We start from the raw sequence: 27323 nt of genomic DNA on the forward strand, positions 1-27323 counted from the left end.
TGTAAATGCCGCGTTTGCTCACTCCGTATAACAAGCGCATCCATGAAAATGAAAAACTGCTGCCCCGTTCACCATATTCTCAGATTTAAGCCCGTGTGATTTTTTTTATTTTGCTTTCAATCTTGAAAATTGTTTTTCCGAACAGAAATTTAAGTCTACTTTGTAGAGAGATGAAGTGCAGAAAGAAAATCTAAAACGCCGCTTTTTCTCAAATATTCGCATAGCATTGCATGCCGAGGAATGATCGTCGTCGGTTAACCCCTTTATAATATTTTCTAAATTTTTCCGGCTCCGAAACTTAAAACATTTAAAATTTGGCTACTTTTTAGGCGCAGTAATATTATGTATAATGTATAAACACCTATAATTAATATACTTGTATGTACTTCTATAGTATTGTTAAACGGTCCACAAAAGGCATTCGAGCGGCGAAATCAAATAAAGGCTAATTTATTGACATTTTACAAAAGAGTCAAACAAGCACTGAAACGAATCAAAATGTTCGCAAGAATGTTCTTAACAAATTTTACAAATTGTTGCTGTTGTAAAGCGTGCGTGCCAAGCATGTTTCACTTGCCTTGAAAAATGAAAAGAATAAGTAAGTATTGTATTTGCATTACTACAGAGGCGAATCGATTATTGGTGAAACTTTGAAAACGAATACGTACTACTGTGGGCAAAAAATAGTAAGATTTTTAAATATTCCATTCGTCGAAATATTTTTTTTCTAGATTGGTATGACTGTCAGTGACACAGATAAAAGCCACATCAAAATAATCACTAGTGATTAGTATATGTTAATCGTACTGAAGTATATAAAGTGCATTCGGCGATTTATTCGATGAGTAAAATTATTCAAGAACGAAGTTCCATTAAATGTTATGTACGGAATCAAATGTCTGATGCCGGAACGTGTAGAATGTTGGAATAGGCCTTCGGTGGTAATTCTTTATCGCGAGCAAGTGTTTTTGATTGGTTGAAATCATTTAAAGAGGGTCGAGAACGCGTTGACAACGAACCGTGAACATCTGTGAAACAATGATTTCCGACTACCAGGATGTCATGAAACGCATTATTACTGGCGATGAGTCTTGGATCTATGCTTGCGATGAGCGGAAGCAAAAAAAACCTCGTCAAAGCAGGTCAAAATCCAGGTTATATTGACAGTTTTCTTCGATTACTGAGGTTTAACGCAATCCGAATTCCTTCCGGCCGACCAACTGTCAACAAGGAACGCTATTTGAGTGTTCTGCGTCGTAAGAATCGTTAAGAATTATAAAATTACGAACAAAGTCTTACTATTTTTTGCTCACTGTAATATGCTTGGTCATTTACATAGAAAAAATACATATACATATATCACATATATTATATAAAAATATTTGCATTTTTGGTACCGACATATCGAATTCCGTTAGATTATACGGTAATATTATTATAACTATAACAAACATGAATTGTCTATCAATGAACTTCAGAGTAGATATTCACAAATTGCAAATATTTTTTTTACAAAAAAACATGATATTATGCTCAACGCTGTAAGCAATGAATGTGTGACATATCTAAAAATATGTACATACATACAAGTATGTATATGTATATATTTGCACACCCATGTTTATTCGAACCACTTGGGCAGACGCGGCTCTAGTACTGCGTTACCAGACTGTAGTGAATGGCGAAAAGTGTCACAAACGTGTATGGCTTTGCTGCGTTCATTCCAAAAACCGCTTCTGTGTGGTGCTCTCTCACAATTCGAAAATAATTAACGATCGAAAGATTACAAATGTCAAACAGAATGTCAACTTGTGTTTTCCTGTTGCTGCTTGCAGTCGCTTTACTTTTCGTGCGACGTCACTTAAATGTACAACACATTTGCCCGTCTTCATTTTGCAAGTCGGCAAATATCTGTCGACGAATGTCATGAATGAAATACCCTACATATTTTTGCTATTTACCCCACACTTGTAAAACTATTTAAAGTACATAAGTACTATTTAAAGTAATAAAGTATTAATGAAACATAGATTTGTTCATCTAAACCATTACAACTAACTAATCTGAAATATAACGAGTGGCTACTTCCGGTTAAAGCATCATGGTAAAGATCACGACCCCATACCACATACATATATTATCAAGCAAAAATTCCATTTTGTGAGAAAAATTTTCATGCATCTCGGTGCATTATCGAACAATCGAGAACACTCCACCTCTGGACTTTTTCCTTTGGAAAACGCAAAGCCTTCGTCGGAAAGAATTTTTGATCTCTGGGGTAACAAAAATATGTGAAATTAATAGGTCAAGCTGTATCACGGTATGTAAGAAATTCTATCGAAAAGCAATGGTTTCCTTGTAGAATCCAAGCGATCATAACAGAAAATCTTGTGGTACTTGTTTTGCATACATCAGGCACAATTGTATTTTTACACGTTAAGTGTTAATTTTCATATATGAACTAAGAGGATTTCAGTTTCCAGCGTAGCGACAACACAATTTTTCTTATTTCTTCAGCAGAAAAATGTGTTTGAATAGTCGAACCACCGTGTTGTCAAGATGTTTTGCATTAATGCATCATTCTTTGGGGGATCTTTGCTTTTAGCGCCACTTAATTAAGTAATACTTGGGAGTAATCTCTTAAAGTATAATTATATTTTTAAGTTCAAAAACTTATAAAATGCATATAGAGAAAGCAAAAATGAAATTATATTCCAAACAAATCTAATTTTCAAGACGAAATAAGACGCATATAATTTGATGTTATGGCCAAAAATTTAGCTTTATTATAAAGATAAGACGTTGCCATTATGTTTTTAATGATTTTGAACAAATGCGGCGGCAAGCTCGCATATGTACATTCCAACCGAGTGGCCCAATTTTCAACCACTTTTTGCAACTGTATCTTATCTGCATAGACAAGTGAATGCACATAATCCCACAAATATAATTCAGCGGGTTAAATCTCATGATTTTGCTGGCCACACCACAGGACGATAACACGAGCTAATGGGCTCACCTAAAGCATCCTTAAATAAATTGATTGTTTTGTTGGCTATATATCAACATCCTCCAATTCAGGCACGAAAAGTCATTAATCATGGGTCTATAGCATTCCTTATTGACGGTAACATAATGAACGGCTTCAGTTTTTATGAAATATGGACCAATGATTGCCTCTAAGAACACACCAAATTGTGACTTTTTGAGGACCGAACGGCGTCTCAACAATGGCTTGTGGACAATGCAACAATTTTCCAAAAAATTCAAAACACATTCTGAAACTTATTTAAAATGCGTAAAATGCTTCAGCCGACATTTTTCGGTTTATAACAAAAAACACCCCACAAAAAGGAGAGGCAATCATAAGAAAACTTTGTTGTATAATTTTTACCTCATCCTCTTATTATATTAAAAATGTATAACATATGTATATGAAAATAGGTAAGCATATGTCTATATAAAGGTGCATATTTCACATATGTAATGGTGGTATTTTTCAGTTTTTATTTGATTTCTTAACATCGACCCATATTATTAATGTTGATATTTTTTAATTTTTATGTGAATTTCCAAAAATTCTTCAACGCATCTCTGAAATCATGGGTGATTCTCCAGATTTTTTATTATTATTGTCTGATGACTCTGATGGCATTGCAACGTCTGAGGAGCGAGGAGCTATAGTTTAGAAAGAAATTAACATTTTGTTTCGAAATTATTTATTGTACTTTTGCAATGATTTTATGTTAATCTAGTTCCATATACAGTGAAAATTACCCATTACGGACAGTCCTTATAGCCGGCCACCTCCCATAACCGGACAAATTTCATGAACACAGCATTTTCATTAATATTTCATTCAAAAGTAATTCCTATAAGCGGACATGACTAGCTATCAACGATCTGACACGGACACTATTGTGATAATATTTCTTTCAAACTATTTTAGATAAACGGACAAGATTTTATAGAACGTGTAAGGCAAATTATGTACAATTTGTAGTTCCCATTTTTTTCATTCATAGGTGGAGTTCTGCGACAGTTTTTTTATTAATTATACGCAAAAGGATCCCGGCAAACAAATTGACTTGCACTGGCCGCGTCTATGAGATAATTGCCATATATTCACTCCTGTCTGACATTTACTTCCATTTATTAATTTCGTAAAAATTTAGTTCTGAATAGCAGCTTCTGACTCTAGAATGCATTTTGAACACACGTTTTTGTCACGCCCAGTATGTGGACAGCTCCCTTAGCCGGTTAAAAACACTGCGACGGTGGGTGTCCGCTTATGAGGAATTTCACTGTATATATTTTGCGTTAAGGTTTATAAATTTAAATAGTCAGATACGCATATATAATATAATAAATATGCATACATAAACAAAAAATTATTTTCAGTTATTTGGAATAGTATTTTTTTGTTTTAATATTTAATTATTAAAGATTTATTTGATTATGATAATATTTTTTAAATTATTTGATTATAAAATTTTTAAGTTTATTAATTTTTTTTTATATTAAATTACAACATTTTGAAATTTATTGTTATTATTGTTTTAATTTTTTTAATAAGTTATCAAAACGATATGTATGTAGGTATGTTTAAAATACCAGGTCTTTTAACCACGTGATTTTGCTTATAGCAATTTATACTAACCCCCTCCGTTGGTCGCATTATTACCGTTCGGTACAACTCCAGCCGGCATATTATCTGGTACCTTTGATGGTACGGTAGATGGCATTCTCTCATTATTTGACTGGTTAATAAGAATCGTACAATTTCGACAAATTACTGTAAAATAAAAAAAAATAATACTAATTACACAAAAAACTGTGCTTAAATAAATTTTCACAGTATTTCTCATCCTCTTCGGAATCAGATTCCTCGCCATAATCGAAGTGCTCATAGAGTCCATACAGCAGATAATCTAAAAAACCGCGTTTCTATAATTACAAGAACATCACCAAAGTCAAATATTTTCTAATCTAATCTCTCTAAACAGTATTTTCACTTACGGTTCTCTCCAATTTGCCATCAGCGATCGCGGCGATATTGGAAATTTTGATTTTGTCCTTCAACGCTTCATCAGACTTTGGTGCTGCTTCTGCCCGTCTCCTCATTACGGCACCAGTGCAAATCAGCAGGAATAGAATTTTATAAAATCCACACATTATGCGCACAATTGCACAACCAGACTTCACTTAACAACTGTGGGTATCGCAATGACTATGAGGCTTGTGAGCCGTTGCTATGATACGAGTACTTAGGCATTGGGCTGCGTCAACTCCAAAGCTTATATAGGAATTTTGAATATCGAAATCTACATTTTTTTTGTAAACATTAACGTTTGAAAATGTGTAGCTTAGACTAAACTTCTATGCTGCACTTGTATGTATGTAAGTCTGTGCGTATGTTCACAGAAATAGGTTTTGGGTTTTATTACTTTAGGTTGATAATTTATGTCGTCAAATAAATATGCTTCTATGTGCCTAAGCATGATTACAAGTAGGTTTTGTAAGTTTGCTACATTGTTGCCGTGCAGTTGCAAGCAATATTCGCTTGTCGTAGTTGTTGTTACACTTACCAAGTGTTTTAATGCGCGAGTATTTAGTGCAACTGCTGAAAAAGTTTCGTTTTTTAGCAAATTCTAACAGAACAAAAGGGAGTTAAAGCAATGTCTCAATGTTGCATATGTATTTATATGTAAGAATATACATATGCATATGTGTGTGTGGACAACCGACTGCAATGCTATTATTTATGCAGCTGCACGCACAAAAATAGGCACAGTGACATTGATAGCATTAAAATTGTGTAAAAAAATAAAATTCCAAATAAAAACAAGAAAAAACGTTAACTTCGGCGGCACCAAAGCTAATATACCCTTCACAGGTGCATTTCTTTTAGTAACTAAGTGTTCCGTTTGTATGGAAGCTATATGCTATAGTAATCCGATATGAACAATTTTTCGGAGATTACATTGTTGTCTTAGAAAATAATCTATACCAAATTTGGTGAAGATACATTGTCAAATGTGAAAGTTTTCCATACAAGAACTTGATTCCGATCGTTCAGTTTATATGGCAGCTATATGTTATAGTAGTACGATATCGGTCGTTCCGACAAATGAGCAGCTTCTTGAAGAGAAAATGACGTTCGCAAAATTTCAAAAGGATATCTTAAAAACTGAGGGACTAGTTCGTATAAATACAGACGGACGGACATAATTAAATCGACTCAGCTCAACATACTGATCATTTATATATACATATATTTTATAGCGTCTCCGGCGCTTCTTTCTGGGTGTTACAAACATCGTGACAAACTTAATATACCCTGTTCAGGGTATAAAAATTTAAATTGTTGGATATCAGATAGTTGCAGGCTTAAATGCGCAAACCTTTATTCGTTCCCTATATGTGTGTTGTTCAAGCGTTGTTGAGCAAAATGCGTTCAAAGTTTTATTTCCTGATACATACTGACTCAAAATACTTCAACACTACATCGGATTGGGCACGAGAACATTTTTTTCGCTGTTCTATTAAATGAATAACATTTTTTGAATGCTAAAGCTTACTTTAAGCCAAGAAACTTTAAGGTTTTCGTAAAACAATAAATAAAAAGAGGAGCATGCAAAATTAGTAAATATATAATATTATTTATTATTTTGCTAAAAGCATATAGTCATGCTTGAAAGTAATTCTAATTTGGTTAAAATAAAACATTTACGATTATAACATCAATCGTAAAATCAATTAATATCCAGCAATTATTACAATTCAACACACTGTTCGCCTCATTTATCAATGAACATTCGTAGATATGTACAAAAACTATTATATTTTATAAGCAAATTAGGTAGAAATATTTCAACAGCAATAACTATTCAATATAGGGATTTCCCGAATTAAGTTTTACAATAAATAACAAGCCAATAAGAAAGGGTTAAAACCATAAATTTATTATTTTTATTTAAACATTTCCAAAATTAGTATTATGTGACGTTGATAATTTTTCAAAAAATATCACCACTAATAAAACTAAAATTTATGCAAATTGCCTACGCCTGCACACATCTACAAATATGTATAGAATATGTCTATACTTCTACGTGTTTACACACGTACAAAAGTGCAAAATCAATTGTGCAAATAGACGTCGGATAATCCAGAACAGTGGCACATGAATTGGCTATTTTCACATTAGTCACGGTTCATAGCCAACTATTGTGGTCATTACAGTATTGATGAATACAGTAGCACAAACAATCGTCCGTCACTCGTAAAAGTCACAATCAATAGCAACGACATTGGAGCTTATGTGTGCATATATGTGTATGTATATGTTATGCACAAATGGGTGTAATAATGTTTTGTATTTACTCGCACTCAACTTCATTCAAAGTTTTCGTTTTTGTGTAACTTGAGCTCCTTCCAGCGTATTACAACTTTAATTGTTTGCCAACTCACTTTCAATATGAGAAGTATTGTACTTTGCGCTGGAACCATTGTGTTCACAGTGCAACAAGTGTTCGTCTTGAGACCGGAGATTTTAGTTTTCTAGGGAATCGCTTCAGCTGGAGCACAAAGCACTTGCATGTAAATACTTGTAAGAAAGCTTGAGATATAAAAATTTAGCTCGGATGAATTTTGCACTACCTTTCATAAATAGTAATATCAGTTTAATATTAAGCTAATTATCATACCTAAAGTACTCAAATGCAAGACCCATATCGGATGAGATATCAAAAAGAGGCGACATAAGCAGGAAACGGATGGCAAAGCAAAAATCGTGTCACTCAAGAGATTTGCTGTACCCATTGTTGTTATATTTGAAATATAGATAATTATGTAATAGATATATTAAAATTTTAGCAACTGAAAGCAAATAAAGATTTACTATTTTGTATTATACTGTACAGTAAAACATTTTCGGAAACTGCGAATGTAAAAATTTTAGCCGATTCGTTTTGTTTTGACCGAGTGTAGAAAGAAATATGTCTGCGAATTTTAAAAAATAACAAAACGAGTCGTGTTTTTGAAATGAAAAGCAGTTAAATCAAAGAGTGGTTGGATGATGTTTACCGTGACTATTCTTATTCAATGGAAACCATCAAAAACTCGTTGTACAAGTTTTAACGTCGTCACCCGTCGGTTTTTGATAAACCATACCTGGATTCCACGAGAATACAACCACGGAGGATAACGTAACAAAAGTCCACGATATCAAATTGTTTGACTGAAAGTGTGCGAGATAGCTGAATCCACTCAAAAAACCGCAAGGGTATAAGAACTCTGTCGACTGGATGGTTGAAATGCTTGCTCACTCCGGGCAACGTACACTACCATGAGGTAACTTCACAGCACTATTTGATGGTGTTTAAAGTTAATTCGAAGAAGTTTCTGGGTCGTTTTGTCAGTATCGACGAAACGTAGATCACCCAGAATACCTAAGAACAGTCAAAACAGCGGACCACGCCCTACTACGAAGTAGGTAAAATCGGCCTCAAAGGCGGTGGCCAACGTTTGCTAGTATTCAGCTCGGTGCGATCTAGCTGTCGATTATCTAAAGAAAGGTAAAATGATCACAGGGCTCTACCATGACAAATTATTCGTCTTACTCGATGCTGAAATGCAGAAAAACGCCCCCATTTTGTCATAGTGAAAATGAGTCTTTCAACTTGATAACGCGCCGGCCCAAATAAGTTTGGTAGAAGTAGGCTATCAAAAGCTTTCCTATTCTCCAGATTTTGTTAATTGACTGCAATGCACTTATTTATGAGTGAAAATAATAAAAATGGCTCTTCCACCATGAGAGATTGCCGGCATACGCTCCCGCTTCGCCATGGCCACAGCATTGGTAGAATTAGGCTATAAATTTATTTGTAGATTTAGATAACTCACCGTATTCTCCAGATTTGAGTCCGTGTTATTATTATTATTTTTTATTGTTTCCAATCTTGAAAAAGTCGCTTACAGTAAAGAAATTTTAGCCGACTGAGAAACTTATCGTCGCGATGAATTTTTCAGACAGGTTAAAGAACTTGAGGCATCGGTGGTTATGTTGAAAATCACTACGTTTATTGGTTGCACTCAAGCTTTTTTTTAAAAATTGAAGAGTGGGCACTTATGGACCAAAAACCATGTCTCAGGAACTCCTCCACCGATTTCAACGAAATTCGGTATATAATATTTTCTTAACACCCTGATGACATGTACGAAATATGGGTGAAATCGGTTGCCTTCTTCCAATATAACGTTTGTTCAGAGTTTATATACCGACATAAAAGATCGTGCACACAAACTTGGCATTATTTAAGGAAACATTGCTCTTATGAGTGGCTTACTTTTGGCTAGTTATAACTAAATTCACGTCATCATAAAATAATATTATATAGTATGTACATATATAATGTAAAATCCCTGCATTCCTGATCAATATACCATAAAAAATATTAAAGTTAATATTTTCCGAGGGAACATTCAGAAAGCAAACACACTTACTTTAAAACTTGCTTTTCACACCAAGTCTTACATATACCCATGTTAGTATGTAGACATGTGCATTGTGCTAACTTATTCAATGTACTGTATAGTATGTGCGTCTTTTCTGCTGAGCAAAAAATTAAGCGCTGTTAGTAGAAAAGGAAAATAAATTTCTAATACGAAGAAAAAAGTTTTCTGAACATCTGTTCGCTGCAGCTTACTACTAAGCCCTATGTATGGTTGAATGTACACTCACAAATAGTGTGTTTTGAAGTGGCCAACAATACTTGAAAATGCAAACAAACATGCTCCACAAAAGCAACGCGTGCCTCCATGGCAAAGTCAATCTATTATCGGCCAATTTACACACATCCGCAATTCTCGGAACTAAGCCCTGCAAAAAGACTGCCGCCTGCCGCCGGCCGCCTGCCTTTCGAGCAGAAGTCGAACTAATTATCCCACAACTGCAAAGCGGTGCAAATAACCATAAATGCATATTTCTAATGAACAACAACATGAACTACGAACAAGTAATCTAAATAAAAATAGAAAACAACAAAACACAGAATCGCCGCCTTATCCATCTGCATCACACACTTTCACTCACTACTTCCCGATGCATATGTTTTCCTATATTTGTTTGTATGTATATAATAAATACATTTGTTCGCAAAATACTTAAGAATTTTGTTTTCCTCTTTTTTGCCATTGCAGAAAATCAGTGCCCGCAATACGGCGAAGTGAATCAGCTTGGCGGCGTATTTGTGAACGGACGCCCACTGCCGAATGCGACGCGCATGCGCATTGTGGAGTTAGCACGCCTCGGCATACGACCCTGCGACATTTCCCGCCAGTTGCGTGTTAGTCATGGCTGTGTTTCCAAGATATTGGCGCGCTACCACGAGACCGGTTCCATTCTCCCGGGCGCTATAGGCGGCTCGAAACCGCGCGTCACCACTCCGAAAGTAGTGAACTACATACGCGAACTGAAGCAGCGCGATCCTGGTATTTTCGCTTGGGAAATTCGTGATCGCCTGCTGACTGAAGGCATCTGTGATAAGACGAATGTGCCGAGCGTTAGTTCCATATCGCGCATACTTCGCAATAAGCTTGGCGCTATTGGGCATCATCATCACAACTCAGCGGTCGCCGCGGCAGCAGCCGCTAATGGCACAAATTCTTCACCACATCATCACGCGCATCCGCATGCACATCCGCACGGTCATCATCACGCATCAGCGCACAGCACAGGTGTCTCCACCGTGGCCACAGTGGCGCATCATCAACATGCCGCCGCCGCTGCTGCAGTGCATGCGCACCCCCATCTCTACAATTCCATTTATCAGCCATACAGCGCGTACAGCATGAAAACGGCGGTATCCTGTGGCAGCCCCTCGCCCCCTCAGGCCACACAAACCAGTCATCAGTTGCGCACCGCGGCGGCTGCAGCTGCTGCAGCGCACTGCTGGCCCTCATCGCATTCTGTGAGCGACATTTTGGCGCATCATCAAGCGGTTGCGCTGCGCGCCAGTTGTCAGGTGGGCAACACAATGGGCGCGCTGCCCACGGGACTGCCGATGACTGCTTCACCGGTGGGTGGCGCTATGGGCACGGGCGCGCAACAACTTATGGGCGCTGAAGATTGCGACGGCATGGCGAACAGCGCGGCGGCAGCTACACAAGTCGCTGTGGCAGCGGCTGCGGCGTCGCAGCAGCCCTATAACTACTATATGTATTTCCAAAACACTGGTATGCATCATCATCATCACGGTGGCATGATGGCGGCAGGTGCAACAGGGTTATGAGAATTGCATTATGGCGATGGTAGAATAAGCAGGAAACAGATGTAGGAGAAGCGTCTTTAGCAGTGTTAAAATTTGATATGCTAGCTGATTAAAAGTAATTACATATGTATTAATCTATAAGCATATATATAATTTAGAAGGAGATTAACAAATAAATCATCAATAAATTTTTATTTTAGCTTTTAGATTTTTATATATTATTTTTAATAGTGTGGATTTGTATAACGTACTTGTAATCATGCATATATGTAAGTGTATGGGTGATATGCCAAACATAATTTAATTAGCGATTTATAAATAAAAAACTTAAAACCGAAAATATCAAAACATCCAATAAGCAGTTGGTTCCAGGTTTATTTAACACTCACTCGTCACAATTTTTAATCAAACTAAAATTTACGCCTAAAAGTATGCTACGCGCAGTTTCATTCATTTTTGCAAACTCTCCATGCATAATTATATATGTATGTATGTAAGTGCAAATATGTGTATGATATAACCTGACATAGCTGCTTCAAATATAACTCTCTATATTTTTATTTGGATTATCAGTGTTTTACAAATATTTAATTTTACAGAAAATCATAACCGAATATGAACACTTGGTGTACATTGGGAAAAAATTCGTTCATTTGAAATATCTTTTTATGAAATGTATCTAATTATAATTTATAATTTACAAAAATAAACCATAAAATAATAGTATATATTATGCATGCATATTAAGCTTACTCACACATACACACGCATGTTTCTTTTATTATAATTTAATTTATGTATACGACTATTTATTAAAGTATTTCAAATAAAAGTAATTTTTATAGGCAATATTTTAAAGAACAAAGTAAATGAGTATTCCAAATAAAATATAAAATATAGAGATTAAAATTAGTTCGAAATTTGCTTAAATGATTTTTTTTTTTCAAACATTTTTCACGCGACTTTTAAATATTTCCTTTAAATTATTCAAATTAAATATTTTTTTTTTGTTTCATATAGTGCCTTTTGTAAATTAATTAAGATTAATTGTTTCATATAAATAACGGTACATGTAAATATATAAACGTATATACTATATCTAGAAAAAACATGCCATAAATGAATTAAGCAATTATAAATATATTTATTCGAATACTCTAAATTAAATTGTAAACCAGTGAATTTTTAAGAAAATGTAATTTGGTTGTTTGCCACACACTTATAAATATTTTAAGATAATTTTTTTTATTTTTAAATAAAACAATTATAAAGCATTTTGCATTTATTATTTATTTTTTGATAATTTAACCGCAGCACTATAGTTTACATTATAATTTTTGGTTTATCTATAACTTGATCTGACAGGTCAGTTTGAAGGATCTGAATAATTGCCTTGGACTATAATACATGCTGAATTTCGTAAATATGTCTTATCAACTAAACAATTTTTCCACACAAAGAAATTACTTTGATCGTTCATATAACAGCTATATGATATAGTGTCCCGATACCGACAGTTCCGACAAATGAACTAAGTGAAAAATTTTATATCGATACCTCAGAAACTGAGCAACTATTTACATATATATATTTTATAGGGTCTTCCTTTCATCAACCTCAACACCCGCGCCGTTAGTTCTGCTTTCTCTAGACTGAACAAAGAAGCAAAGCAAATGGGTCTGGCAGTGAACGAGTGCAAAACGAAATATCACCTGTCGTCAAATAAACAGTCGTCGCACTCGCGACTTAGCTCTCACGACACTGTTGACAGTCATAACTTTGAAGTCGTAGATAATTTCGTCTATCTTGGAACCAGCGTAAACACCATCAACAATGTCAGCCAGGAAATCCAACGCAGGATAACTCTTTCCAACAGGTGCTAATTCGGACTGAGTAGGCAATTGAGAAGTAAAGGCCTCTCTCAACGAACAAAAACCAAACTCTATCCGTATAAGTCCCGTCTGCTATATGGTGCAGAGGCTTGGAAGATGACAACAACTGATGAGTCGACGTTGCGAGTTTTCGAGAGAAAGGTTCTGCGAAAGATTTATGGTGCTTTGCACGTTGGCCACGGCGAATATCGCATTCGATGGAACGATGAGCTGTATGACATAGTTCAGCGAATTAAAAGACAGCGGCTACCCTGGCTAGGTCTAGTTGTCGAAGGGACGAAAATACTCCCGCTCTGAAAATATTCGACGCAGTATCCGCCGGGGGAAGCAGAGGAAGAGGAAGACCTTCACTCTGTTGGAAGGACTAAGTGGTGAAGTACTTGGCTTCGCTTGGAATATTCAATTGGCGCCACGTAGCGAAAAGAAGAAACGACTGGCGCGCTGTTGGTAACTCGGTTATAATCGCGTCAGCAGTGTGTACGTCAATAAAGAAGAAGAAGGGTCTTCCTTCTTCTGAAGTGTTTCATAATTAAAACACCCTATTCAGATTACTAAACAATACTAGTAGATAATTATTTATTTATTTTATGGGAAATGCAAACAGTAATTTTTATTACAGTGAAGTCTGGATATATGGAAACCGATATAGAAGTGCTAAGGCCATTGCGAAAAAGTTATTTGGAACTCTCTAAATCACTTAACATTTGTATACGGTATTTATACAAATACGGTACATTATTATTACAATTTCGAATATGTCGATATAAGGAAGTGAAACTTGTAAGACAAAGGAACGGAATGACGTCAAATGAATATAAAAATCCGCGAAAAGTAAAAAAAGAAATTAGCAACACAATGTAAAAGACATTTTACTAAGTCTTGTTAGAATTATTTTTTTGATCACTTTTTTGTGATTTGTTCTCAATACAAATATTTTCGAAATTCAGTTAAATATAGAAGTAATAATGTACTAATAAGCAGTTTATTATATATTATATACATTTCGTTGCCTAAAATGCAAAACAACGTATCATCAAAAAATCGAAATTCAGTTTTTTATTGCTTACGATTACATATCGTCACCTAAAATTCACCTAAAATGCAAAATAACGTAACAACATTTTCGGAAATTTGCAGTGGCATGAATGAAACACGAAATAAAATGGAACATGAATGAATATTGGTTAAAACCGGTTTATATCAGAGAGCAGAACCTGAAAATATTGGACATATGTAATATAATGAATGCAATTTGAAGTAGTGAATCATAATCAATAAGACACTCAATTTCGAATATTTGCATTTCAGGTGACGATATGTAATCGTAAGCAATAAAAAACTGAATTTCGTTTTTTTTTTTTTGATGATACGTTGTTTTGCATTTTAGGCAACGAAATGTATAATACTATGAAAATATCTAGACAATATGTACATATGTAGATGCTCCATGAACTACCTGCAGTTATTTAAAGTCCAGCCTTAGAATATTATAATGATAGTTCGAACACAAATTTCATATATTTTACCGTTGTCTTCTGATTCATTTTGGAGGTTTTGCTCTGAGGCACGTTAGTTAACAATGTTTAGACTCAAAAGCCTCTACATAACGATGAAGCCAATTTTTTACCTTTACAAATTCGCAAAGTATTCATTGACTTAAGACTATCCTCTCGGCCTAACTTTTTACAACATAAGGAATCTTATCTCGCAAATAACATACCAAATTTTCATTTCCAACTCACACGTTACACATTTTTGATGTAATTCAAACAACAAATGTTTGACAATTAAAAAGATTATTTCATGCGGCGAATACTTTAACATTATGCCGATTGATGTGCAGAGCAAAAAGTTGCGAAATGTTGCTTTTTACATTCAGGTTGACTCAAATATTTCATTTTAAGAAAGGGCTAAGATGTCCGTCGAACTGACCCCACGCCAACTATTAACTTTCTCAATTGTAATATGACAATTTTCTTATTATTTAACCGTTAAAAATGCTTACTTGAATATGGCGGTATAAATGAAATGAATATCTTAGAAAGCATAATAGATAAATTTACAACATATTGATGATAAGAGTTCGGTTAGCTATATGCAAATTAATTAGTTTTTTTAGACGATCTCTGGCTCTTTATTTCTAATCCATAATTGAAATTAAAACATAAAAAATTTATATAAATATTAAATTTTTTTTAAAACTTTACATTATCGTACATATACTTTAAAACACATAACATTTGTCCAATAATTTTAACTAAGGTAACAAAATTCCCTAAGTAGACAGAATTTTAACATGCTCAATTTATGTTATTTTACATAAGATCGACTATAAAATATAACAGGGCAAGTACAGTAGCAAATCGATTGTCATAAAAACATAACAGTTCTAGACTTAGAAATTATTTGTTTTAAATACAAATGAATATATTTAAATTCGTACAACTAAAATTTAGGTATAAAATATGCGCTTAAATAAAAATCCTTTTCTAAATCTAAATCAGCTTATATGATAACATTAATCGCAAAAGTTATTAATTTCAAACAGTCTACTTAGTCAGTTTTTGAAATGCATTACTTTTCAACATAACAATTTTTATTCAAAATGAAAACAACCAAACATAAATTGCACCAGCTTTATGTGCAACATTCAGTGCCGATACCTTGTTGCCTTATCCAACCAAAGCAGAAGTAGCCGAAACCCAAGCCCAATATCATGGACAAGCACAGCCAATAATTGAAGTTCATGAAGACCAACATCAGCAGGTAGGAAATGATAATCTGCACGACATTTAGCAGCGATTGGATGATGTGGTGTATGGAAAAAAGATGATCTCTATTAGTTTTGACTCGAATCTCTGGCAACGGAGTAGGCGCATGTGTGCAACCCGGGGGATGGGCAGCACGTCTCGCTTCAACCTCCAACGCCATACTTTCTGCCGCTTTTTGTGCCGCATATTTATGTAATTGTTGACGCCCGAATTTCAGTGCTTCGTAAAGAAAGGCGATAAAAAACCAAGCGACACAAGAGAGACCAAACTCTGTCACAGTACTGGCAACCCAACCGCGCCATAATATTCGCTCGCAATGACCACCGTGGAACTGCAATGAAAGTAAAAACCGAAAAAATTAATAATAAATAATAAAAGTGCACATAATATGTTCGTTTAAAGAATATTAAGCTTAAGACTCGTATAACGCATGCTAAGATTAATATGGTTTCTAATTGTTGTTTGTGCAGACCATAACAGAGAAGGTATAATCTTCTAGAAGAGTGTACAGCTGTTGGCATACGCCGATGATATTGATATCTTTGCTCTCAACAACCTCGCCGTTAGTTCTGCTTCCTCCAGACTGGATAAGGAAGGAAGGCAAATGGGTCTGGCAGTGAACGAGTGCAAGACGAAATATCTCCTGTCATCAAACAAACAGTGGTCGCACTCGCGACTTGGTTCTCACGTCACTGTTGACAGTCATAGCTTTGAATTCTTGGAACCAACAATAATTCTAAAAATATCAGCCTTGAAATCCAATTCAGAATCACTCTTGACAACTGGTGCTAGTTTGGACTGAGTAGACAATTGGGAAATAACTTACTCTCTCAACGAACAAAGATCAAACTCAACAAGTCCCTCATCATTCCCGTCCTGCTATATGTTGCAGAGACAGGGACAATGACGCCATCTGATGAGTCAGCCTTGGGAGTGTTTGAGAGATGGAAGCGCAAGATGTATGGTCGTTTGCGCATTGGCAACGGCGAGTATCGCAGTCGATGGAACGATGAGATATACGGCGACATTGACTTAGTTCAGTGAATCGCAGACAGTGGCTGCGCTGGTTATGTCAGCTTGTCCGGATGGAAGAGAATACTACAGCTTTGCAGGTTTTCGATTTAGTACCCACGGGTGGAAGCAGATGAAAGAGGAAGACCTCCGCTTCATGGAGAGATCAGGTGGAATTGACGCCAAATAGCAAAAGAAGGAAACGAGTGACGCGCTGCTGTTAACTCAGCGATAGATATGCGATTTCATCCTGAATGTCCGTCTCTTCTTCAAGCAAATAAAAATTGCATACTAATCCACAATTCCTTGACATTCAATCTAGGCATAAAAAAAATGGGATCGTCATTTGATATATGAGGGTTTGTTTAAAAAACTCATAAACAATCGATCTAAAAAGCGCAAATGTCACAAAGTGATCCCACACATACTCTAAACATTATACGTGTATAGTGTCAAATTATCAAATTTTTCGAAAGTGGGCGTAGCTTCTATTGATTATTTGGGCTTATCTTATAAACTATTGATTAGCTTTATCTTAGTCACACTCAACGAGAGATATGTAAATCACCAGTTCATGCAAAATGGGGTAATTTCCACGCCCACAGTGTAGTTAAAAACTACAAACAGTTTATTTTTTCCCAAGAGGATATACATATGTGAATGAATAAATCACTTCTTTTCTGATGTCGCACACTGGATGACGCTTTGCACTCATATGACCTTCTGAAAATAAACTAAGAGTTTTACACAGGCAAATTTTGGACACAGCTCTCAGTAAAATGAAAAAATGGCAAAATTTAATATGCTTGTGAAGAAGAAATTTTAACAAATTAAATACACAAAGGGTAGTTATTTAAAAAAATACCGGTATAATTTGGATGAACCTAGAAGAAGATTGAAACTATTAATACAAACAATCAGCTGTTCAAAATTGAATATAAACTCCTGTTTTTGAATATTTTTCTCTTATCGAGTAAATATGTAGTGGACATTTTCCAAAAAGATGTTACTGTAATGAACAACTTTTGAGAGTGGTTGGCCTGTTCTCCAATTAATGGTACATAGGTATGTACATACATACATATGTAAATATATTTAAACATTTGTTCAACAATAGACTACTTAGTCCACTATCATCTGAATTCGAATCACAAAATTGTAAAAGCTCTTGGCTCCCTTCCTAATACTTGTAGTATGTATGATATTTGATTATGGAACTACATATGTACATTACATTAAAACCAGTTATTTCATATGAAAGAGCTTTCAATACAAAGTAATTACCATTTAATGGTTTTGCTTTTATTTTTTTTTTAATATTTTTTTCTTTTACATATCTTTGATTTAAATTATTTACGATGAAAACAATTAGTTAAAATCATAGTTGTGTGCCTGTCAATTACTTCACGAAATTACTCACACTTGACAATCTGACTTCCATTGCAAATCAAAATATTTGCCGCTGACACCACAGTGTACACACAAGAGTTAATTAATTGCTAATGGACACATGTGTAACTTAATAATTATTTAATGAGATAGGTAGCAAAAGTACAAAAGATAACAGCGCTACATGAAATTTGTTTGCAAGTATGTATGGTATGCTTGTCTTTTGTTTCGGTTTTTATCTATATTAGGGGGGATCGACTTGTTTGTGGTGAAAAAAATTCATAAAATATCTATATCTCTTCGCAAAAAAAAATAAAAGAAATAACTTATTAAAAAAGATCTTTATTATCGGTCACTTTGGTCAGTGGTGAACAATTTCTTCGGACATTTACTGTGAACTTGGAAAATAGTTTATGCCGATCTCGTGAAGACCATTTGTCAAATAAAAAAGTTTCCCATACAAGCACCAGATTTCGAACATTCGGTTTGTATGGCAGTTATATGATATAGTCGGTCGAGATCGGTTCCAATGTATGAGCTTAATCAGGACGAAGGGGTGTGTGATGAAATCGATATCAGACAATCAGACATTTAATTTACAATATATTTTATAGGACCTCTGACGATTCCTTCTGTGCGTTACAAACTTCGTAGCAAACTTAATACACCGTGTGTAGTGTAAAAATTATTCAATAAAGTCAAGTGCTTATAGATACTAATAACGGACAAATTTTGTATCAGCAATATTTCCTTCTTTAAATTAGGCCAAATATGTTAAATAATTTTTCAATGAAATTATTAAATAACTCGGGTGATTTTAAATACTCAATAGCAAAAATAATTCATCACAGGTTCTTGAATATTCATACTGTCTTTGTTTGTATTTTAGATAACAGCTTGAAACCACAAAAAACACTTGTTGGTATTTTTGGAAAATTAGTCAAAAAAACAAATGAAATATATAAACAATGAGACAAAAGTGCCAATATATACATAGATATGTACATACAGAGTTATGTACATACAAAGTTATGTATATATAAAATAGAAATAAATAAAAGAAAGTGTGCAAAAGAGTTTAGTTTTCAATTGTTCACCTGAGAGAAACAAGGGCAATTGGTTAAGTTTGCAAAACAATTGTACTTAAGCTTGTATTAAGAATAAGAGTTCAGCTGACTCTCATAAAAATTGTTGTGTACTTAAATACTTTTTTGTACTACTGATAATAATTTTGCTAATAGAGAGACCTAGCACTTGCTCCACTTTTTCATGTTAAACGATAAATTACAGTTATATTACAGTTATTTCCGATTTTGCCGAGAGGAATCATGTTAGTATAATACGAAGTTTGAACTTGAAATTGCAGATCACAACCAGAAATGCTTTAAGCAACGACTTTCACTTTAATTAAGGATAGATTTATAAGTTGGTTGTTTTATTAATTTGGCAATGTTTTATTAATTGATTTCTAGTTAGAAACTTTAATTTATTATAATGAAAATCATATGTATTTTTTATAAGCGCTTTCTCATATTTAAAAAATTTTTGAGTTCATGCAAAGTTAAGATTTTGCTAAACTATAAAACAATAAATATGGTTCCATTTAATTGCAAATTTCCCAAGCACATTTTTTGAACGTCAGGAAGTTTTAATTTCATTAATATCATTTTTATCGGAATATAAAATTCTAAAGTCACGCTTAAAAGTTTCAAAGATCAGTCTGAACCCCGACCAGGTCACTAAAATGAGTTCCACGGGTCGGAATATAATTCCATCTCTACTCCCAAATACAATTTTTATGAAAAAAATGACAGTATCTCGATTTTGCTATAGATAAAAGCAAATATGCTTGCATTAAGCTAAAAGATAGAATTAATCCATGGCATATATGGAAAGTACTATATAGTGATATTTTTACGCTGAACTGGATATATTAAGTTTACCACGAAGTTCATAACACCCAGGAAATGTCGGAGACCCTATAAAGTACATTTATGTATAACTGATTAACGAACAAGCTGAGTTGATTTGGCCGCGTCCGTATGTCTGTCTATCTGTATATATGCGAACTAGTTCCTCAGATTTTGAGATATCGATTGAAAATTTTGCACGTGTTCTTTTCTCCCCAAGGACCTGAACAGTTGTCGGAACCGCTGATGTCGGAACTCTAAAGCTTATAGCTGTCATACAAACTAATCAATTAAAGGTTTTTTTTTTGTTTTTTTTTTCTGATATTTACAATAATTTATCTCATGTACTTGTAAGTTAAAGTTGTTTAAAGATATTTTAGATAAAAAGATTAAATGGCAAAAGATAAGCTTTTTAGCCTTTCATTACTGACTTAAGACTAATAAATTATTTGTTATAGAAGCGATAAAAAGAATTATTTGCGCTCTTTTTTTAAGAATATAAGGGTTAGCTTAATTATACTGTATTTCGAAAAGTTGAGACCTAAGCTTTACAAATATTAGAGCGGGTCGATTTACAAGGAGCCAAAAAAATGAAAAATGGTTTCAAAAAGACTATAAGTCTAAAAACGATTTCAAGCTAGCGATTTTTTAGGTGAAGTCGTATATTTCGGAATTATAAAATTTCGTTCATAGGTGCATTTTAATATTACATTGATCACTTGTCGAAATCCAGATCGAACAACTATATCACATATCTCCCATACAACCGATTATTCAGATATTATATTCTCCAGCAGTCTACCTATAATTTTAAATAAAGCTAAGAGCGCGTAATTTTGCAGAACTATTCTCTATTACATATTTAACAACGACAGTGAAATTTAAAAAAATCGGATTATAAAAAAAGATCGACCAATTGTAACAAATATATGCCTCAAATAATAAAAAAGCGTTTTAAACTTCTCAGTTTCATAGAAGTTAGTAGACTACTATATTACATTATCCACTTTATTCATTCTTATCTATTCTATTATATTCTACACTGTTTTAGGAAATAAAAAAACATTTTGAAATTTCAAAAATTCATTCAAATTTGTGATATAATTCAATGTAAAAATATATATGTACATATATACAAAAATATTTTAGAAATATTATATACAATATTTAAAATCGTGCTTTTAATCTAATTATGTACAAAAAAATCCTCTTTACAAACTATATAGATATTTTTTTGTGATCACTCACACTTAATTACAATTATACAGAGCATTTTCTAAAAAGCTTACTGAATAAATGTTTATCATTTAATGACAACATTCGTTATCATAAGCATCGTGTTGAGACCAACCGAAAATGAAGTAACCGAAACCTAAACCTGCAACAACTGATAGACATAACCAGTAGTTATAATTCATGAATACCAACATCAACAAATAAGAGAGAGCGACTTGTACGAAAAAGAGAAGTGACGTAATGATGTGTGTCGATGTCATTGCATACTGGATATAATTTATTTTTGTCACTCGTATGTCGGCTAAAGCTTCTCTGGAATTACGACCAATCGATCCAGAGGCGCTACTAGCGATTTGTTTTGACTCCAATTCCAAATTGATGCGTTCAGCTTCTTTGCGGACAGCACGTCGGATAAGTTGTTGACGCAAAAATTTTAACGCCTCATATAGAAACCCCATCACTACAAATGCCAAGCAAGAGAATATGAATTCTACGTATGTACTGGCCACCCAACTGCTCCAAAGTATACGCTCACAATGTCCGCCATGGAACTAAGAAGTTTAGATAAGAGAAATATTGTGGAAATTAGTGTTTTTGAAGTGACTAAAAACTCTTCCTACATATTTAATATACTAACTAGTTTGTGGAAATGTTAGTATGCACAACATAAAGGAAATGGGCGAGACAGGATGTTGAGAATGACCAATATATTGGTAATAAACATTTAGTATTTATTTTGGAAAAATATACCAAATATCATATTCAGCTTGAATCCAATAAAATTTAGACCCTTAACCTCTTTTCCGACACCAGTTTATTGTTACTCGCACGTACGTAGTAATAGATAGATACTAATTGCTGATAAAAAACCGTTTAAATCTCTTCAACCGAAATATAACTAAAAGTCTAAACAAATTTTACATTTATGCACTGATTTTTCACAAATTGCCCTGGATCACTTAAGATCCAGAATTATTTAAATTTATGCTACATTTAATCTATGTGAGCCAGTAGAGATTTAGTATATACATACATAATTAGGAGCCAAGGTTTGTTTGCCCTACAGAATTATAAAATTCTCCGAAACCGATTTACCCAAAGTTAGATTGCAACCACAACACCCTACTATGATTCATCTGTTTAAAGACTAACTTCAATTAACATATATATATATTATACTCCATACTTTCCTTAACAGTAATCAATGATTTGCCCTCAACCACGATTAAATGATCATTAATTCGGAAATTTGAAAAAAGGTTAATATATAGTCCGATAAATAGAGAAAATATGTTGTAACTAATTAGTTTTCCAGATATAGTGTAATATACATATTTTTAACTGAATATAATATGGCGGAGTCACGATTATATGTAAACTTATTGAGATGAAAATGAATGGCTTTGATAAATTGAGGTTTGCACAGCAACCAGTGGCCTATTGTCCTTCGCCAATTCACGTTGTTTCCAGCAGTCTAATAAATTCAAGAATTGTACTTTTTGTGTAAGGGCTTGAGACGCTAAGCACTTCTTGATAGGGATTACGAGTTCGACGATGTTTTTTATTCTTGGGAGTACTACCCAATCAACAATAAAGTACTCTGAAATGTTTGTCTCCCTGTCTTAGAAGCGACAATAGTTTGAGGAGATTAGGTGTATATTGTGCATACGTCTCTTAAATATACAATGGTGTGTGTGTATACTGCTGAGCTTAGTCCATAGAGATGTTTATTAATTACGTGAATATTTTAAGGTTATTTCTTCACAGTGATAGTTATGATTGGGGCACACTAGTGAATAATTTGTAGCCACTACCTGCCTACAGGTATATCCGCCCTTCTTACTTTACCGAATTCCTCGTTTATGGTATAGGGATCCACTGCGAAGCATAGTTTTGGCTCTATTTGGTTAATTTTCATTGGTAAACGAGCTGGGTTGTCTGCTAGCTAATTTTAGGGTATTCCTATTTTTTTTGTTGAATGTATTTTGTTTTATCCCCGCAATAATTTTCTATCCTGCAGAATAAGTATTTCAGTTTCTTCTAGAAATTCGTGTTCTACTATAATTGGTATTCATTATTCATCGTCCTTATTTATATTCAAAAGAATTAGATCCGTTAAAAAATAGCCAATAGCCATTAGTTGTAATTATATTTTTGTTTTACAAAAATGTCTCTTAACTTTGTGGTCTTAATTGTTAGAATAAGACAAATAAGTTATATGAATATAAGAAGGTAAAGCCATATTGTAACCGTTTTTACAAATCGATCTCCTATAATCTAGCAATATTTCGTAACCGGGCAATATGTTAAAGCTACTTCAAACCCTTGTCAAAACAGTGAATAATATAAATTATTTGAAAAATTAAAATAAATTCTCGACCATTCGAATTTCATGATTAAAAATGAGCAGCTCGTTAACTTCACTACACAGTTATCGCAATTGAGTTGTTTAAAGTGAAATATATATTTTTTAATATGTGAATTACTTTAATATATAATATCTGAAAAACAGTAATTCATCTTAATAATATAATTAGTTAAATTAGTTTCAAATTATTTTTCAATTACACTTAAATATACGGAAACTGTAAGCCTACCAATGGAAAAAATATATCTATGTATTTTAAAATATTGATTTTGATAAATTAAAAGGAACTTAATACAATTTAAAATTGGTATCTCAACTAATTTTTGAGCTACAGGTTTCTAAACTGTAGTCGTTTGGTACAATCAACTCATTGTATTGTATAATTAAACGAGTTTTCTACAAATAACAAATTTTGAATTTGCTACTGTGTTTACACGGAGATAAATGTTCTGATCATTATCACTATTTTTCTACATTTTCTGTACATAGTTCCCCATACAATGACCAACCAGTTTTTTAATCAGATCAAAAATCGAATTTTAACAGTTCAAAAACGACCAAAATTTTGGTTAAAATTCAATTTTTTCCAAAAATGCCGCCATTTTATTAATTTTTTATGACTAGTATAATTATTACTAGTTATGTTATACATATGTATATGAAATATGTCTGTATATGTATAGGTTTTTAACTTTGAGTTCTAGCTGTGACTACTCACATTTGCTTAATTGCATATACTTGCATATTGCATTTTTTTTTAAACAAATATTTGTTGTGCTTCAGCAAAATATTCTATTATAATTGCAACTTAACATTGTTTACTATCATAAAAAATTATGGGCTCAAAACACTGCATTTTTATAGTTTTAAATGTACTTAGTTTATTAAATTTAAGCCCACATTTACTTGGAAACTCTAAACCATGAAGTTATTAGTTAACTTAACTTATAACTTAGCTAATTGGTTTCCTTGAAAATTTTCACCGTTCTAAGCACACATTCATATTATTTATTTTTTTTTTTTAATTTTCGTGCCGCTGCATATCTAAAAAGCTAATTTATGAGCTCAAACACATAAATTTTGCACTGAGGGAATGCAACCAAACCGCCAAATGCATTTCAGACATAAAAAAGCTTCCGAAACTTTTTCAGGTAGCTTAAAACCGGTCGGGCCCCATAATTTGTCAAGCGTTTGCCAATTATCCGTTTCTGTTCCATTGCGGTTTCTTGCATGAAAGTGAAGGTTTGATTTCATTGATGAATTCTAAATTTTCGAAAATTGATTTTGTTAATTATAACTTTTCAAAATGCGCAATCGAAGGCAAAAGTAATTTACGCATTCCCTATTTTTCTTGTAATATGACCTTAAGCGGGGTGTGTGTTTATACATACATACATAATATATAGTCACTTGATGTATAATATCTACCATAATATATGCACATATTTACCTTAGTTAATTCTTAGCTTATTACATTGAATGATTTCTCTTTCGCTAATATTCTCAATAATATATACAAATGAGCTTACGTACCTTGTTGTGAGAGTGTATAAACTGTTGAAATTAGCGATTTGTTTAAATAAAGAGACAAACTTTGATTTTGATAACCAAAATGCGAAGAAGAGATAATTTGTACAGTCTAAAAGTAAGCGTACTCAAACCAACTAAAAGCTCAGCTTTAACCGCCCTAGCATACATACATACATTTAACTTAGCATAGATGTTTATATATTTTTTTCTAAGATATACATACATACAAATATTCATGCTTCTAATTCGTATTAACTTAGAGACTTACCACCATGATCATTGGACAAGAAGCTGTCGTCGTCGTGCTATCATTACCGTGCGTATGACCCATATCCATTTTGATAAAATTTGTTGTAATTTAAATGTTTTTGTTATGATTAATATTATTTGGTTGACTAGGAAGTTATCGCGGTTCAACTTTGCAGAGGGAGAGCACGTAATCAAAGCTACGGAATTAATTACGCGAAGCGTCGTCGCTATAAGCACCGCAGTCACAACTGTGGTCACTAATCTTCGTCGATCGTTCACCGGACGATTTGTCTGTAAGCTAGCTAGGCGCACACACGGAATGAGAGTAAGACCTGTACTGGTTTGCTATATAGCTAGTTTGGGCTTTTTTAAGGAAAAAAATTTCTACAACAAATCCCAGCGAGTGAGGCGAGAATAAATATTTACGCCCATAGATAAGAGATACTAGCATAACAATAACAATAGTCATTGTTGTTGTGGTTGGGAGTCGGTTCGGTATGAATTTTGCAGAGCAAAAGAGTACAAAAAGAGACGACAAGCCGATCGTTTTGCGCTATTGTTGTAATTGCATTTAAACACTTACACATACACACATACATACATGTGCAGGGCAATATGAGCGCGAAAAAAATGTTATATTTGATAGACAATGTTACAAATGGAGAGATAATGCCTTCTGTTGAAAGGTCATTTCACGATAAGACTGATAAGCGGTTGCATTACAAGATAAATGCACTACCAAATTTAGGTAAAATTATTATTAGTAAATAAATTAAAAGTTCCAACTTTTTGGAAGCTAAGATATAACAAGTAAGGAAGGGCTAAGTTCGGGTGCAACCGAACATTTTATACTCTTGCAAATTGCAGGAATCAAAGCAAGGGAAAACCCGTAAGGTGTAAAATAAAACGTTAACCAGAGGATCGGAGCCCAGCAATTTTATATATACATATACTAAATACATATAAATCAATATATGTAGTATAATTTTATCTTTTTCCCCAATGAAACGTACTATTATCATGTCACATACTATAAAAATGTTCCCTGAGATTCATCAAGGTCCCTCACATATAGTCACTCGTCATATGGAGTAAATTCAGTCGCATGTTCGAAAATTCTGATATTAGTTATATGGGGGCTAGATCAAGTTTTCGCCCAATTCTATCTGTTTTAGGAATAAAGGTACACTGTTATAAGTAAAATACGCTCTGTAATTTTTATCATTAGATATCTCCAATATTGGACGATATATATGTACATATATGCAGTAAAAAGTCACCTGGAAGTTCGAAAATCTTTATATTAGTTATAAGAGGGTTCAGGGAAGTGTTGACCTAATTCAACTCATATTTGATACACAGAGTTACTATTGCCAGGAAAGCATTCTCTCTGAATTTCAAGAGTATATCCCGTACATTGACCGATATTTTCTGTCAAAAGTCAACTATAGATATTGGAGTTCAGATTTCCGGAATTTGGTTGGATTTGGAAAATTTTTGGTAATCTACAGGCTCGTGCAAAGTTTTATCCTGTTATATTGATTGCTTTTTGAGTTGTGTACTGGAAAATGAAAGAATCAAATGGGATTAAAATTGTGCTATATGGGAAGTAGGCGTGGTCGATTTCGCCCATTTTCGCAATGTGACAAGAGAATGTAAGAAAAACGGTGCGTAGCAAATTTAGTCGAAAAAGG

At 33.7% G+C, this 27323-nt stretch overlaps 3 protein-coding genes across 5 annotated transcripts in view; 1 reads left to right on the forward strand and 2 right to left on the reverse strand.

Annotated features, from left to right (window-relative positions):
* LOC126760453 (paired box pox-meso protein) overlaps positions 1-11905 on the forward strand; it is a 43472-nt gene extending 31567 nt beyond the window's left edge. Inside the window, exon 2 of the mRNA XM_050476098.1 lies at positions 10204-11905. Within this exon, the coding sequence (XP_050332055.1) occupies positions 10204-11294 (1091 nt within the window). The 3' untranslated portion in view covers positions 11295-11905. The remainder of the gene's footprint in view (positions 1-10203) is intronic.
* On the reverse strand, positions 3401-5553 carry LOC126760512 (uncharacterized). 2 transcript variants are annotated; one of them, XM_050476209.1, is made up of 4 exons: positions 5020-5553; positions 4857-4947; positions 4661-4795; positions 3401-3663 (listed from the first exon to the last, which is right to left on the reverse strand). In XM_050476209.1, exons 1-4 carry the CDS (start codon positions 5173-5175, stop codon positions 3584-3586), a joined length of 462 nt encoding a protein of 153 aa, XP_050332166.1. In that variant the 5' UTR covers positions 5176-5553; the 3' UTR covers positions 3401-3583. The 2 variants fall into 2 exon arrangements, with proteins under 2 accessions (XP_050332166.1, XP_050332157.1); XM_050476200.1 differs by having other exon boundaries at positions 3401-3678; positions 5020-5552.
* Positions 11906-14261: 2356 nt separating the features above from the next.
* On the reverse strand, positions 14262-25981 carry LOC126761792 (high affinity copper uptake protein 1). Of its 2 annotated transcripts, none has more exons than XM_050478199.1 (2): positions 25649-25980; positions 14262-16267 (listed from the first exon to the last, which is right to left on the reverse strand). In XM_050478199.1, the coding sequence occupies exons 1-2, from the start codon at positions 25715-25717 to the stop codon at positions 15803-15805; spliced, it is 534 nt and encodes a 177-aa protein (XP_050334156.1). In that variant the 5' UTR covers positions 25718-25980; the 3' UTR covers positions 14262-15802. The 2 variants fall into 2 exon arrangements, with proteins under 2 accessions (XP_050334156.1, XP_050334146.1); XM_050478189.1 differs by lacking the exon at positions 14262-16267 and adding an exon at positions 21401-22033 and having other exon boundaries at positions 25649-25981.
* Between the last annotated feature and the right edge of the window lie 1342 nt (positions 25982-27323).

This window comes from Bactrocera neohumeralis, chromosome 2, assembly GCF_024586455.1.
Source record: "Bactrocera neohumeralis isolate Rockhampton chromosome 2, APGP_CSIRO_Bneo_wtdbg2-racon-allhic-juicebox.fasta_v2, whole genome shotgun sequence".
NCBI lineage: Eukaryota > Metazoa > Arthropoda > Insecta > Diptera > Tephritidae > Bactrocera > Bactrocera neohumeralis.